Source organism: Labeo rohita, unplaced genomic scaffold, assembly GCF_022985175.1.
Source record: "Labeo rohita strain BAU-BD-2019 unplaced genomic scaffold, IGBB_LRoh.1.0 scaffold_1484, whole genome shotgun sequence".
Lineage (NCBI taxonomy): Eukaryota > Metazoa > Chordata > Actinopteri > Cypriniformes > Cyprinidae > Labeo > Labeo rohita.
The window spans coordinates 1-16627 of NW_026127653.1; the positions used below are offsets into that span (position 1 = coordinate 1).

The 16627-nt window shown below is 42.6% G+C and overlaps 1 protein-coding gene across 1 annotated transcript; it reads left to right on the forward strand.

Annotated features, from left to right (window-relative positions):
• Positions 1–55: 55 nt before the first annotated feature.
• Positions 56–15999, forward strand: LOC127158374 (ribonuclease inhibitor-like; the record flags this gene model as incomplete). Its single annotated transcript, XM_051101537.1, has 3 exons — positions 56–230; positions 13001–13162; positions 15826–15999. Coding segments are annotated over exons 1-3 (503 nt in total), but the record flags the coding sequence as incomplete, so codon positions are not given.
• Between the last annotated feature and the right edge of the window lie 628 nt (positions 16000–16627).

Below are 16627 nucleotides of genomic sequence, written 5' to 3' on the forward strand. Positions count from 1 at the left end.
AAAATCACACTGTTAAGACTAATTTTGTATGCAATTACTGTGTTCTTCTTGTTCAGATTTTCCATGTGTAATCTCACTGCTCAGTCTTGTGAGAGTTTGTCATCAGTTTTGAAATCCTCAAACTCAGTTCTGAGAGAACTGGACCTGAGTAGAAATGACCTGCAGGATTCTGGAGTGATGCTTCTTTCTGAAGAACTAAAGAGTCCAAACTGTCAGCTGGAGATACTGAGGTAACTGGTTTTACATAAAATAATTAACAAACTTTTAAACAATTAATGGCCATTGAATTTTGTTAACAAATGTTTAATCCGCTCTCAATGCAATGCCAGAACAAGAGACAAAAACATTCCCAGATAGCATCCAGATATGGACCAATTAAGGCAATCATACATCACTGTTGGCTTTCTTATGGCCCAGACAAAATGGATGTAAGCCTAAAGTGGCCAAAATGTAAGATAGCAAAAATAACCCAAATGTATAGAATCACATGTGGGCCTATTTAGGCAAAGATGCGGTGTTCACGGAAATGTGTAATCTGGGTATGACCCTAAAGTAGCCCATGTGATAAATAGTGAATATGGCCCAAACAATGTCAACCAAATTGACAAAGGCTTATCAAGGTGTAAACCAAATGTGATGACTATATGTATTGAGGTATATGGCCCATATGACAGCACACAACTGAGAGGCATATGTGGCATGGCTATGGCACACAGTGGAATATGTTAACTTATGGTTAACTTTTGGCTTTTACTTGGAAAAACACACATAACCTGCTATAATCATGCATGGCAGGTTTGTGGCAGTCCACATCTCAGCCCGTTCAACAGTGCTATTGGTTGCATTGTGTCTTCCCCTATTTCTATTGGTGGATTACTGAAAATTTGAAAATATATCCATTATTTCCCGCTCTGCTCACTCTTTACAACCACCGTTAAATAGAAGAAGATTAAGAAGCTCCCTCTTTGCATTTGCCTTTGCCCAGACACACTATGGTAAGTGCAGTTTTGGTGTTTTAAATGTTTTCTAAGGGTGTATTGGTACACTTGTTCATAAAGAAAAAAAAAAAATATTTTCTGTTGTATTTTTGATAAGAAACAAAGTCTTATTTTTAAAAATTTAAATGATAAATGCTGATTTGATGCTCTTTGATGTGACATGACAGACCGCTGCAGGTACAAATGGGAACGCAAAGAGCAAGTGAATGCGATCCCTTTCTCATTTCTACCAGTTATAACGCAAATTGAACACAGATGAACATCTCGTCTCAAGTAATCTCTCAATAAGTTTGGCAACCGTAGCCCAACAAAACAGCTGGTAAACAAAATGTCACAAAGCAGCATTACTCTTACCTAAGACAAGTCATTCACAGTGTTCACAGCTCGTCACTTTGCTAAAAAAAACCTCTTGTAGCTATTTAGCTCAAAAGGGAAATGTATATAAATAATTACAATTAATTATGATTAATTACAATTATTTATATCAGCTGCCAGTAGTAACTGTAGCAGAATTAATTTTCCATCAATTAATCTGTTTGTCCAGCGAACATTGAGTATAATTTTTATATCAACTCTAAGAAATGATATTTTCTTGGCCACAGAGAATAACTTTCTTAAAGTACTATTGCATTAGAGCATGTAGCTCAAATTGGAATCGTAAAGGGACATTAATTTACAAGGCAGAATCAGAATCAAAACTCATGTAATTTGTGCACAAGAGTTTTATTAACGAAGGACTAACACATAACTAATCTAAACAAACAAACATGAAATCACTCATACATGGGGGAAGGGTCAGTGAGAAGCAGTTAGAGAGACAAGAGAATGTAGCTATGAAAAGAGTCAGTTAACCACCTGAGTGATACCATCAGAGCTGTCTACTGTAACGAGGAGACGGGAGGCAGGCGGATCCATTCGCAGACTTTTATTAACACAACGAGGCAAAGACATGGTCGAAAGGCAGGCAGGGTCGAACAATGGCAAACAGGTGTTTAAACAGCGAGACGAAGAATAGTCCATGAACAGGCGAGGGTCGAACAGCGGCGTACGTTATCCAAAGGGCGAAGCAGGAGAATGGTCAGACAGGCGAGAGTCACAAAAGGCAGGCGGCGGGCACAAACGAAACAAATAAACAAGGAAGAACAAACGGAAACCAGACACGAGATACAAGGGAACGCTTTGTATGACTGCAAGAACAATTCAATACTCAGCAAAGTGTAACAGGAAGACCGGGGCTTTATACAGTCTCTGATTGGGCGCAGGTGGTGGGAGCAGTGGCTGATGGATAATGTAGTCCGGGGTGTAATGCAACAGTCAGTGTGTGATAGGGTGAGAGTGACATCTGGTGGTGAGCGGACAGCGGGACACCGACCAGATTCGTGACATAGCCCCCCCCCAAGGAGCGGCTTCCAGACGCTCCAACAGCAAAACAGTCCTGGGGAGCGGTGGGAGGGCCAGGAGACTGAGGCAGAACAGGTAGGGAGAAAGCCTTCCAAGGCGGAGCCGGAGGCGGAGCAGGAGGCGCAGGAGCCCTCCAGGGCGGAGCCGGAGCCCTCCAGGGCGGAGACGGAGGCGGAGCAGGAGGCGCCGGAGCCCTCCAGGGCGGAGCCGGAGGCCGAGCAGGAGGCGCCGGAGCCCTCCAGGGCGGAGACGGAGGCGGAGCCGGAGGCACCGGAGCCCCCCAGGGCGGAGACGGAGGCGGAGCAGGAGCCCTCCAGGGCGGAGCCGGAGGCAGAGCAGGCGACGCTAGAGCCCTCCAGGGCGGAGCCGGAGGCTGAGCAGGAGGCGCCGCAGTAGGCGGAGCAGCCCTCCGGGGCGGAGCAGGAATCCGCGTCACCGTCTGGGACCTGGGGAGAGCAGGGACAGAGGAGGCAGACAGAAGAAAGGGAGAAGCAGAGAGTTTTGAGGTTAACGCCCCCTCCATAAGAGGTTCTTCAGCTGGCGCTGACACCTCTGGAGGCATTGGCGCAGCTTCTCCGACGGGGGAGGCCTCTGGCGCAGACTTGAGGCCAGACGGGACCTCTGGAGCAGACTTGAGACCAGACGGGACCTCTGGGGCAGACTTGAGACCAGACGGGACCTCTGGAGCAGACTTGAGACCAGACGGGACCTCTGGGGCAGACTTGAGACCAGACGGGAGCTCTGGGGCAGACTTGAGGCCAGACGGGGCCTTTGGAGCAGACTTGAGGCCAGACGGGACCTCTGGAGCAGACTTGAGGCCAGACGGGACCTCTGGGGCAGACTTGAGACCAGACGGGAGTTCCGGAGCAGGCTTGAGACCAGACGGGAGCTCTGGAGCAGGCTTGAGAACAGACGGGAGCTCTGGAGCAGGCTTGAGAACAGACGGGAGCTCTGGAGCAGGCTTGTGACCAGGCGGGAGCACTGGAGCAGGCTTGAGAACAGGCGGGATCTCAGGGGCGGACTTGTGAACAGACGTGAATTCTGGAGCAGGCTTGGGATCAGGCGCGACCACAGAGGCTGACTTGTGAACAGACGTGACCTCAGGAGCTGACTCTGGGCGCTCAGACGAGACGTGACTTGACTCTGGGCGGTCAGACGGGACGTGACTTGACTCTGGGAGGTCAGGCGGGACGTGACTTGACTCTGGGCGGTCAGGCGGGACGTGACTTGACTCTGGGCGGTCAGGCGGGACGTGACTTGACTCTGGGCGGTCAGGCGGGACGTGACTTGACTCTGGGCGGTCAGACGAGGCGTGACTTGACTCTGGGCGGTCAGACGAGGCGTGACTTGACTCTGGGCGGTCAGACGAGGCGTGACTTGACTCTGGGCGGTCAGACGAGGCGTGACTTGACTCTGGGCCGTCAGGCGGGACGTGACTGGACTCTGAAACAACAGCAATACCTTGACTTGGCTCAGTGAGTGCTGCTGTGACTTGACCAGATTCGTGAAGATCAGTAGTGAACTGACTTGACTCTTGGAGATCAGCGGTGACTTGATTTGATACGTGAAGACCAGCGGTGGCTTGAACTGGCTTGTGAAGATCATTGACTTTACTTGACTCAGGAACCACGACTGTGACCTTGCTTGACTCAGGAACCACGGCTGTGACTTTGCTGGACTCGGTTTGAACGGCTGTGACGTGACTTGACTTGGTAGGAACAGCTGGAACATGACTTGACTTGGCTGTGACTTGACTTGACTTAGTAGAAACAGCAGCTGGTGCAGGTTCAGAAGAGGCAGACATGACCTTGACCGGTTGTGGCCTGGCTGACGTGGCGTTAGCAGGCGCTGGCTGGGCTGACGGGGCGTTAGCAGGCGCTGGCTGGGCTGACGGGGCGTTTGCAGGCGCTGGCTGGGCTGACGGGGCGTTTGCAGGCGCTGGCTGGGCTGACGGGGCGTTTGCAGGCGCTGGCTGGGCTGACGGGGCGTTAGCAGGCGCTGGCTGGGCTGACGTGGCGTTAGCAGGCGCTGGCTGGGCTGACGTGGCGTTAGTGGTAATCTTTGCGTCAAGCACTGGCGTGGCGGCCCTCTTGAGCAGTGCAGACTCGGGCTCAGGGATGATGGCGGAAGCTTGACTGGACTTGGAAACTTGACTGGACTTGGAAGCTTGACTGGACTTGGAAGCTTGAGCTGTAGCCTGACTTGACTCTGGAGCAACAGCAGCAGCTTGACTTGGCTCATGAGGATCTGCTGTAACCTGGCTTGACTCAGGAACAACAGATGTAGCGTGACTTGACTCAGGAACAACATAGCTTGACTCAGGAACAACAGCTGTAGCGTGACTTAACTCAGGAACAACATGGCTTGACTCAGGAACAACAGCTGTAGCGTAACTTGGCTCGTGGGGGACAACTGTGACTTGGCTCGACTCGTGGAGAACGGCAGCTGTGTCTTGACTTGAGCCAGGGGTAGCCACCGTGGCATTAAGGAGCGCCATTTTAGCTGCCCATACCGTCACTAGAGGAGTGTCCAGCACGTGGGCCATCATGACCACAGGTGGCGTCCGGATGGCGGCCATATTGTGGAGTGGCCTGGAGATGGCGGCCATCTTGTGTAGTTGCTTGGAGACGGCGGCCATCTTGTGCTGTTGCTTGGAGACGGCGGCCATCTTGTGCAGTGGCTCTGGCGTGGCAGCCATCTTGTGCAATGGCTCTGGCGTGGCAGCCATCTTGTGCAGTGGCTCTGGCGTGACGGCCATTTTGACAGTGCTTGGCTCAGGAAAGGTGGCTGTAACTTGACTTGAGACAGGTGCAATAGCTCTGACCTGACTTGACACAGGAAATGCAGCAGCAACTTGACTTGACTTGAAAACTTGACTTGACTCAGGAAACACAGCTGCAACTTTAAATGGCTCTTGTATGGCAGCTGTGACGTGACGGAGCTCTGTTTTCGCCGCCATTTTGTGAACGGGCTCCGCCGTCGCCGCCATCTTGTAAGCGCGCACCGGCGCCTCCGGCGCGGCCGCCATTACACGGGCGGGCTGCACGGCCGGCGTTAGCGCGATGTCGCGTTGCTTCCCCGCGACACCCACAGTGAGCGATGAACCAGAAATCTGTAGTGCAATGTCTATGTATTGTTTTAAAGTCCAGTGGGGTTGATAAATGGGCATTGAGGAGCGGTAGGGTTCTGAAAGCCCTCCATGGAAGAATATCATAAGACACAGATCGTCCATAGAAGTCTGACTAGCTAACATAACAAAGTCCGAAATGTACTCCTCAATGGACCGCTCACCTTGTTTAAGACGCACGATCTGAGCTGCTGTATTCGGAGCTGCTGGATCCTTGTTGGCTGAGTATTCTGTAACGAGGAGACGGGAGGCAGGCGGATCCATTCGCAGACTTTTATTAACACAACGAGGCAAAGACATGGTCGAAAGGCAGGCAGGGTCGAACAATGGCAAACAGGTGTTTAAACAGCGAGACGAAGAATAGTCCATGAACAGGCGAGGGTCGAACAGCGGCGTACGTTATCCAAAGGGCGAAGCAGGAGAATGGTCAGACAGGCGAGAGTCACAAAAGGCAGGCGGCGGGCACAAACGAAACAAATAAACAAGGAAGAACAAACGGAAACCAGACACGAGATACAAGGGAACGCTTTGTATGACTGCAAGAACAATTCAATACTCAGCAAAGTGTAACAGGAAGACCGGGGCTTTATACAGTCTCTGATTGGGCGCAGGTGGTGGGAGCAGTGGCTGATGGATAATGTAGTCCGGGGTGTAATGCAACAGTCAGTGTGTGATAGGGTGAGAGTGACATCCGGTGGTGAGCGGACAGCGGGACACCGACCAGATTCGTGACATCTACAGCTTGTACTAAACCTCTGTTTGTTTTGTTTCAGGAGTTCCCCTGCCCATCCAGTCCAGATGGGCAATGGTAAACAAACTTGGCTTACTGTCCTTAATGAAGGCTCGAACACAAGGCTCGGCTTGAGCGCCGAGTTCCACCCCCCTTTGCTATATTACGTAGAGGGAGAATAACAGAAATAGAGGAGGAGAAGGGAAGGTGGAGGGATGCCGGAAGAACTGAGGCTGGGAGGGTACAATGAGAGCTGCTTATATAGGCTCGTAATGATGATTGACAGGACTGAATGATTAGGCTCCTCCCGAACCTACGTTTGGAACTTCATTTCACAAGTTCGCCTGCCAATCCAGTCCTGATGGGCAATGGTAAACAAACTTGGCTTACTGTCCTTAATGGAGGCTCGAACGCGAGGCTTGGCTTGAGCATCGAGTTCAACCCCCCCAAAAAGTGCTTACAAGAGACAGCAAGCTGGGTAATCAACTGAGAATAGTTTGTGATACGAGTAGAGAAAACCTTTATTGATTCTATCCCTCTCCCACAAGAATGTGCAGAATACATTTCCCTGTTGCCAGTTGGGGCAATACAAGGCAGGTGAAGGGCTAACAAACGAGATCGCTCCTGTAGGAGAGGAGTGGGAAAGTACTGCTGCAGAAATCTCTGCTCTTTCAAAATTGGAAGAAAATTTATATATGAAGATTAGTCAGGGCGCTGCAAGAGTGCTGTGCAGAATCACTGCTGCCGCAGTGAGAAATGGAATTTAGCATGACGTCAGCTGCACGGGAAGTGGGAGAGGTTATTGCTGCGGAGGTGAAAAGAGTTTTAGTATATCTGCTCTTAGACCACTGGAAGAAATCACTGCTGCGGCAGTGAGAAATGGAGGTTAATATGATGTCTGCTGCAAGAGAGGAGGGGATGTCATTGCTGCGGAGGTGAGAAATAGTTTTTAGTATGGAAACTCCTCCGAGACCAGTGGAAGAAATACTGACCTCTAGAGAGACCAGTGGGAGAATTCACTGCTACGGCAGTGAGCAATAGAGTTTGGTATGACATCTGCTGAGGCTGGTGGGAGAATTCACTGCTGCGGCAGTGAGAAGTAAGAGTTGGCGTGACGTCTGCTGCAAGAAGGTAGGAGACGTCGTTGCCGAGGAGGGGAGTAATAGAGTTTGGTATCGTATCACTGCTGCGGCAGTGATTTCAGGTCAAATCAAATGCCTCCCTACATTTTAACAGAGCTTTAAATGATAGAAATTGCCTGAAGTGGCTTGCGGGATTGACAGTAAGGTAACAGAATTAATGATGCCAATTTGTCAAGGAGATGAATTCAAGTTCTGCTGTAAATCAGCTGAAGCAAAAAATTATGACTATTCAGTTCAATTCTGATCAGTGATGACTTAACTGCATGTAATGACTGCAGAGTTTTATCAAGTTTAGTTTAGCTATGAGCAGCTCTGACCACTCTGAAGACAGTAAAAGCAAGTGCTGTCATAGTTGATGGGTTAGAAATTGCTGATGTGGGAGTAAAATTGGAAATTTTGTAGGGGGGAATTCATTGCTGCGGCATAGTAGTAATAATGAAGTAATAAGTGATTTGTTAGGGTAAATCACTGCAGTGTCACTAAGAGATAACAGAGCTGATTTGAGGATGGTGGGTAATGTCACTGCTGCGGCAGAGACATACTGAAGATTTTCTGGAAGACAGACCCAATGAGAGGAAAGCGAGGACGTACAGTTGCCTAAAAGAAATCTCAAGGTGGATGGCTCACCTCCTTTTAATACATCCAAAAATTTCTACCCAGTCATCTGGATTCCTATTTGCCATTTCTCAGCAACAGCAGGATTTCCGTTGGGCTGTTGCAATCGTCGCAATACCACGTTATTGACGAACCAACCGCAGAGGATTGCAAAAACCTCTATATTTGCATGTTAAAACCACTATATTTGCATGATTTTCCTTTTTCTGTAAGGAAAAGGTAAAATAGCCGGGGCAAAGTCGTGGACAGGGAGTGCCCGGTGATTCTTAGCAATGGCTTTAAACATTGCTAACATTGCTAACAGTTGATGGGGACTTGAAAAAGCATGATAATGGATAGTCAGGATAAACAATATTAAAGTCTCAATTAGTGAAATGCACCCAGTAAATTTGATTTAGTTGGAGATCAAAGAGTTTACAAAAATGCCATGTACATGAATGTAAACGGTAAACCCAGTTTTCTTTGTGCAACATTTTAGATTATAACTTCACAAAACATTACATTATAAATTATAGCTTTAGATTAACTTCACAAAACACAAAATATATGGTATAATAATCGCAATTTTAAAGCGGTTCATCTCAAATCAACCGAGCCTATTCACAATATAAAGCGATGTATAGATCTTCAGCAATGTTTGTAGAGTGGGTGACATGCTATTTGACTTCCGAGATCCGGTTAGGCCACGATGAAGATTAAAAATTAAAAACAGAATTTGAAAAACAACAGTAATCCGACCAGAGGGAGCTCGACCTATGATGCAGTGAGTGGGGATTATATGTGGAGACCAATCAGAAGCTGTTTAGCAGCTGGAGCGCGTTGCATTGGGTCGTTTGTTTGGTTAGATTGACGTGTCTATCATTACCGTACGCTGTAGAATAGGAGCGCATGACACCGAGCTATTACACGCTCACGATTTGTAAATTAAGCAATAAGATTATACATTTAGGAATACCGCTTAAGAATAAGATCATTATAACCGCTTTCGGGATGTAAAGTCCTCCCGAACCTACTTTTGGAACTTCATTAAATGTACGATACTTGTGTCTGAATGCAGTCTCGGGTGAAAGTCTTGATGGTTTGGAGCAGTGGTGGTTTTGGAATCGCGATCACGTTCTTCCAGGTCTGAAAGGTGATGAACTCCAAAGATGTTCTGACTTGATGGTGACTGGGAGTTTCTTCCCATGTGAAAATTGAAGTGAACCAAGAGCTGAGACCGACCCAGCTGAAATCCTATGATCTTTGGGGAATGGAAAGACAAGGCCGCAAGGCCTGCCGCAACTTAGAGAAGTCCCGACGAGTTCTAGCTCATCTTCCTCATCCTCTTAGATTCTAATGTGAGACGAGTGAAGAAAACAAAAAAAAAAAAAAACGTGGAATAGAGAAATGTCTGTTCGAGGACATTTCCATGAAAATGAATTCCAGGGTTGAGTGAAAATGTCTGGCTCTTTGTGGTCGAGAGCCACAGCTCCATATGTTGGGGCCTGTCGGGCCCACCAGGCACACCCTGTGCCGGCTCAGGCTCCCCGTGAGTCCTTCCACACGAGCAGCAATCAGAAGATTTTTCAGAAGAGAGCAGAGAGAAGAGAAGAGATGAAAGTCTCATGTGATGGTTTTAAGGTCTCTGGAGGCTATGCCTCCAGGATGTCTGAGAGCCAAAGGTGACTTTCACTTTTGGAGGGAAAGTTTACGACTCTTTGTCTGTGAGCATGGTATTTTGCATATGTAATTCGATTGGGTGTTGATGCAAGAACTACTAAGAATTTTAAAAACACTAATATGTTGCATAGGTATCAACATATTATATACACCATCTTTTAGATCACCAAAATACAAATTCAAAGAGACCAAACATGGCATAGGTAAGTTATACTAGACTAGAGATCTATCATTACAAATGCATACAACAGAATACAATGAAAAACACAGAATTACAAGGCAGTAATGCTATACACAATGACCTGGGGCTATGTGCGATAGGAAGGTCAAAGAAAGGTTTGTCTGTGAATGAATAAAAGTAGTAATTTCCTATAGCAGTATGTTTCTCTTTTAGAGAGATTTAAGTAGGGGAAGATTCTCTCTACATACTTGTAGGTCGTAAAGTTTATCTGATCTGGCCAAGGTATTCTGGTTGCCATGGTAACCAGGGATCTGGTGGGCCACTGGAGACATCCCGGCAGCCAGTGTTGTGGTTTGAGTGAGAGGGTCTGTGATTATTTGTTAATTCAATGAAAAATTGATTTTGAATTAATTGAACCATTATTTTTGTTTACCATTACACTCCTAATGTTTTCAATAATAGTATGTATATTATTATGTATTATGTCTAAAAATAGGCAGTTATTGGATTCACTAAAGGGCTACACAGCAGCACTCATGTCATGGGTGGCAGAAAAAGAGAATGTGTGCAGTGCTGATTTACAGCCATTAATAATATGTGTTTGTCTTAATATTCAAATAATCTAATATATGATACTTATCATAATATACTAATGTTCTTTTTTCTCTCCTTTTTCCTGACAGATAAAAAAGTAGGTGTGGTATAAATATGGTTAAAATGGTTTTTGGTCTATCAGCCCTTTACAGAACTCAGCCATATAAGAATACCATATGATGTCCATATATCAGCCACATCTGTTTTCATTATTTGGCTCATTTTGGGTTGGGTTATGGAACTTTTTTGGTTCAGTTCTGGCTAAAAAGATGTAGACCATTTCTGGGGACCATTTCAGGGAACACATACTAATCTGGGCCACACTTTAGCTGTTGATATGGGCCAGGTACTAGGTAAAGTGGCCTGCATATGATGCCGCAAAAGTGGCCCACTTATCCTAAAACGTAACTGGGCTAGTTTTGGCAAAGATATTGCACAGTAAGCACTATGTAATGTGGCTGTGAGACAATGACAGATATTGACAAATTTGGGCCACTTTTGGCAAATAACGGCACAATCAGCATCAGTCTCTGTCTTTAAAAACAGTTCTTTACAAGTTTGAACCTAAATGTTGAATTGTTGCTTGTGCAAAATGGGTCGGGATGATTTTATACATTTCTGGATCAACTTATTTGAACATATAGGGAGAACATTTCTAATTTCCCTTCATAAAATGTGGAGTATTGTTGATGCATAACTCACTCAAGGCTTAATGTGACCCAGATAATTATATTTATGCTTTATTTGGCAAAATGCCATCATTGCATGCAGCATGTGTGCCACATGAAGAGAAGACCAGGGTTAGAATAAAACTCAACTGTGACCCACATTAGGGCCAGTTCTGGTTTATTTGGTTGGCTTACATGTGCCAGTGCTAAGGTGTACTTGAGGCCCAAATCTGGCTAACTGAAAACACAGTCTGGACTGCCCAAATGCTATTATTCAACGTGATATGTGGACCGGAAAAAGATGTTGGATCTGGCCCAGAATTAAAATCAATGTTTCCCAGATTGGGCCAGTTCTGGTTTATTTCATTTAAATCTGGCAAACAGGAGTGGACCACCCAAATGCCATCATTCTACACAGTATGTGGGCTGGAGTAAGGTATTGGATCTGGGCCATAATTAAAATAAATGTGGCCCAGATTTGGGCCAGTTCTGCTTTATTTGGTTTATTCATGGCTGAATAAGTGTCAGGTATCAGGAATTTTGCTATCTGGGTTTGCAGGCAGTTTTATACAGTTGTCTGTAGATGTAGATTGTATTGAGACAAGGTGAGGAAAGGCAAGGCAAGGCAAATTTTATTTATATACCACATTTAATAAACAATTAAAATAATCATAAAAATAATCACAACAATAAAAACAAGGAATTTAAAGATTATAAAATATTAATAAAATAAATATTTAAAAAGAATTAAAACGGTTAAGAATAAAAATGATTACCTAAAATACAGTGCAATCAGTTTGGACATGAGCACTGTGCTCATTCAGTAAATGTACAGCTAAACATATTTTTTGAGTCTAGGTTTAAATATGCCTACTGATTTCACTGAAATCACATGCTCACTGAATATGCTAGCAGCACTATCTAGCTGCTGTGTGCAGGATGACCTTAGCTTGTTAGCTAGGGTCCAAATTTAACAAATATAGAAATGTTCAATTATACACATACACATATTAACTAACGTCTCAGAACAACTCAGTTTGCAGTAAATGCTGGTCACATGAACTCAGCTCTGCCAGCGCAGTGAGTTTGGGCCACTTCTAACATGGATTTGAAAATATTATTTGCAAATAATATTTTTATTTTTAAAATATGTACACATTTACTCTTAATTGTTTGTCTAATATGCTGCAAATGACACGAATCAGTGGATATTACAGTATTTCTCAATTGATTTGATGCCAACACAGGTCACTGTTCTCAAAACAGGTAACACAGTGATCTGAGTACTTTGTAATTGTCCTAAAAGGTTTGTTCATTGTCTGTTCATGATTTTCATTTATTTCACACATTTTCAAATTACAGATCATGCTAAGAATTTCCTCAAAACACTATGCACAAAATTCTCTAATGTATGATTCGCATATCTAGCACCCCTAATTTTGAAGAGCAGGCATCAAGCTTCTGTATGATCGTATCATTCTGTATGATGAGTTCTAGGCATACTCCAGTGTATTACCAAAATATATTTTACCATTGATCCGTTATATATCTTAGTTAAAGTGCTAAGAGACCGATGGACCGAGCATTGTGTTGCTACTCCGCCATTAGTGTCATGTGACCTCCCAACCACCTTCTTGGTTTATTCAGCTCATGGTGCATGTTTGTTAGCTGTTTTGTTGTGTTTAGATTTTTCCTCATCTTTGGACCCTTTTGGACATTTTCTTTGTTAATTTAAATTAATACAAACTTGCTGTAATTGATTCCACTCTTCTTTCCCTGCATTGTTGTAACAGGTGTTTTATGAAGAATTGAATTACTGAAATATATCTAAAGGAAGGATATATACTTGTTTTCAGTACGGTTGTTTGTTTTGTTCTTTACACAGGCTATGTGGATGTAATCTCACTACTCAGTCCTGTGAAAGTTTGTTCTCAAACTCGAACATCCTGAGAGAGCTGGACCTGAGTAACAATGACCTGCAGGATTCTGGAGTGAAGCTTCTTTCTGATGGACTGAAGAGTCCAAACTGTCAGCTAGAGATTCTGAGGTAAATTATTTTAATAAAATAAATAGGCAAAGTGTGTTTATCAAATTTTAAAGCTTGCGATGTAATTTGATATAATTATACATTGCAGAACTATGTTTATGTACATGCAAGCTCATAATTCATTGTTTTCAATGTCTTTCTGGATTTGAAAATACAACATGTATCAAACATCTGCCCTTTTATTTGATTGGCCATCCTTATCACCAGTTGATATTGTCTGGTGTACTGTTAGTTTAAATGTTTTTGTCATCCAAACAAATTGCTAATATGTGCGTAATGGAGTGCAGCAGAACAGCATGAAGAATATCTAATATTAACCCCTTAGCATTCCTATGAAATGTAACTAAATTCAAAATGTAGAACAGGCAATGAAACACTAACATGTTAACATCAAATCAGGGCTCTACAATTACATTTCTTTTTAGTATTTTTACATAGTCACATACAGTAGTTTTCAGTCACAAATGCAGCTTGGTACCTGTATAAAAGACTCTTTTATATCTTGCTGTTTGATAGGGGATCAAATACTTATTTTACTCATTAAAATGCAAATCAATTTATAACTTCTTTGAAATGTGTTTTCCTGGATTTTTTAGTTGTTATTCTGTCTCTCACTATTAAAATAAACCTACCATTAAAATTATAGACTGATCATTTTTTTTGTCAGTGGGCAAACATACAAAATCAGCAGGGGATCAAATCATTTTTTCACCCCACTGTGCAAATATATATTAGGGGTGTGCGACGTGACGATTTTTGATTGTGGAGACATTTTTATCGTCCATGATCAAAAATCGTAATTTTGGAGAAATTACGTAGTAATGTGCTATTCTATCAGTTGCAGTCCTGGCACCTCCGTCTCAATATATTGTACAATGGGACATACATTCACATCGGTGTTAACTCAGCGGTTACACACAGAACACTGCACTTATTATACTAAACATGCTGCCGCTTGTCATTAAAGGGATAGTTCACCCAAAATTATATTTTCGTCATTATTTACTCACTCTCATGTTGTCCCAAACCTGTATTAATTTCTTTCTTGTGCTAAATGCAAAATAAGATATTTTTAAGAGTGTGGGTAGGCCTAACCAAAAAGTAGCTGGTCCCTATTGAATTTAATAATAGAAATGATCAAATAGATCATGTTTAACAGAAAAAAACTCATTCAGGTTTAAAACAACCTGAGAGTGAGTAAACAGAGACTGTATAAATATAAAACACTATGACGAATTGACAGACACATGACAGAATTTTCATTTTTGGGTGAATTATTCTTTTAATGTTAATAAAACAATAAAACACAAAGAAAAATCATGCACTGCTCTTGACTGAAGAACTTTAAAACAGTTGCTTTAATAAGAAACAATGTACAATTAATGTATATAGTGTATAAGTATGTAGTGTCTCACTTTGGCATAAATATCTGCCATCCTTTTCTGTTACCTTGAAAGATTTTGTTTGTAAAGAAGGGAAATTAGTTTGGCTGTACTGCTCAGTCAACTTGCAAAATACTTAAAACCAACATGACAAAGAATCGTAATAAAATTGTGAATCGTGATATTTCAGGGAAAAAATCATATGATATGATATTTTTGTCATATCACCCACAACTAATCTCTCTCTCTCTGTATATACAGTACTGTGCAAAAGTCTTAGGCCACTAGTATTTTTATTAGCTAAAAATGGTTCAAAGTCAGTTGAAGTTAGTCTTTTGCTGTAGTGTGTCAGTAGGAAATATCAGTTTACATTTCTAAACATTCATTTTGCCATTAATTGTAATAATCCAGTGAGATTTTTGTGTGGAGCACAGGCTGTTGTCAGACTCCTTGTGCAAACAGAGATGTGATCTCTCCATCATTCAATCCAGTCTGTCTTAAGAAACAGAAAAAAACGGAGATAGACTAAATCCAGAAGAACTGTGGCAACATCTCCAAGATGCTTTAAGAGACCTACACCTACAAAGCTACAGTACTGTTGAAATTTTTAGGCAGTTAGGCACATAAAATGAGGATGCTGTTAAAAACAATGTCATAAATAGATTTTCTTTATCAATGAACTTCTATTAACTAAAATAAATAAGCATTTGATGTGACCATCCTTTACGCTTAAAGCAGCTTTTGCCTTATGTGCACTTGTGCAGAGTTTTTCAGGTAGCTTTGCAGGTAGGTTATTTGAAACACCTTGGAGATGTTGAAATAGTTCTTCTGGATTTAGTCTGTCTCAGTGTTTCTGTTTCTTCATGTCATTCCAGAGACAGACTGGATGATGGTGAGATCAGATGTCTGTGTGGAGCACTGACTGTTGTCAGACTCCTTGTGCAAACAAAAATCTCACTTGATTATTACACTTAATGGCAAGCAGAATGTTTGGAAATGTTAACCGATATTTTTTACTGACACACTACAGCAAAAGATAGAAATAACTTACTTTAAACCATTTTTTTAGCTGGTGAAAATACTAGTGGCCTAAGACTTTTGCACAGTACTCTCTCTCTCTCTCTCTCTCTCTCTCTCTCTCTCTCTCTATATATATATATATATATATACTTTAATACTGACCTCAAGACATGACCATATAGGAATAATTCATGGCTGAAATAGGTATAAATGTATGAAAGATTTGTCTGATTGTCACATCAACTATTGCTGTGTTTTCAGATTGTCTGGCTGTATGGTGACAGAGAAAGGCTGTCATTATGTGTTTTCAGCTCTGAGTTCAAACCCCTCACACCTGAGAGAGCTGGATCTGAGCTACAATCTCCCTGGAGATTCAGGAGTCAAACTACTCACTGAAAAAGTGTTGGATTCAACCTGCTCACTGGACAAAATCAAGTATGTCTAGCAAGAAGATTTTACATTTTTCTATTTTAACTCCTCAGTGGCTATGTAATATATACTGTACACTTATACACATATTTACACACACACGCATATATATATATGTACAGTTGCACAGTCTTAGGCTACTAGTATATTCACCAGCTAAAAAAATTTAATGTGTTATTTCTATCTTCTGCTGTAACGTCAGTAGAAAATATCAGTATACATTTCCAAACATTAATTTTACTATTAATTGTAATAATCCATTGAGATTTTTGTTTGCACAAGAAGTCTGAAAGAAAGAAACTACGAGCATGCAGTGGTAGTTATATCATCAGCCATGTTCAGCAGCAGATCTAAAAAAAAATAGCAGCCAAAATAATCTAATAACCCAATCAATAACTTTTTATAGCTCTATCTATATTTAGTTATAGAATTTAGTTTTTGATAACTTTATTCAATTTCTGTATATTTCCTACTTGCTGAAGGGCCAAATATGACATTTATTATAATGAGTTTAGGTGAAGATTGTTTTAAGTTCCTTTAAATTAGAAGTTGTTATTTTTTAAAGTCTAATAAATGTTAAAATTGAAAGCTCTCAATTATGTAAGGAATAACTGACTCCAGGCCATTGAATTAT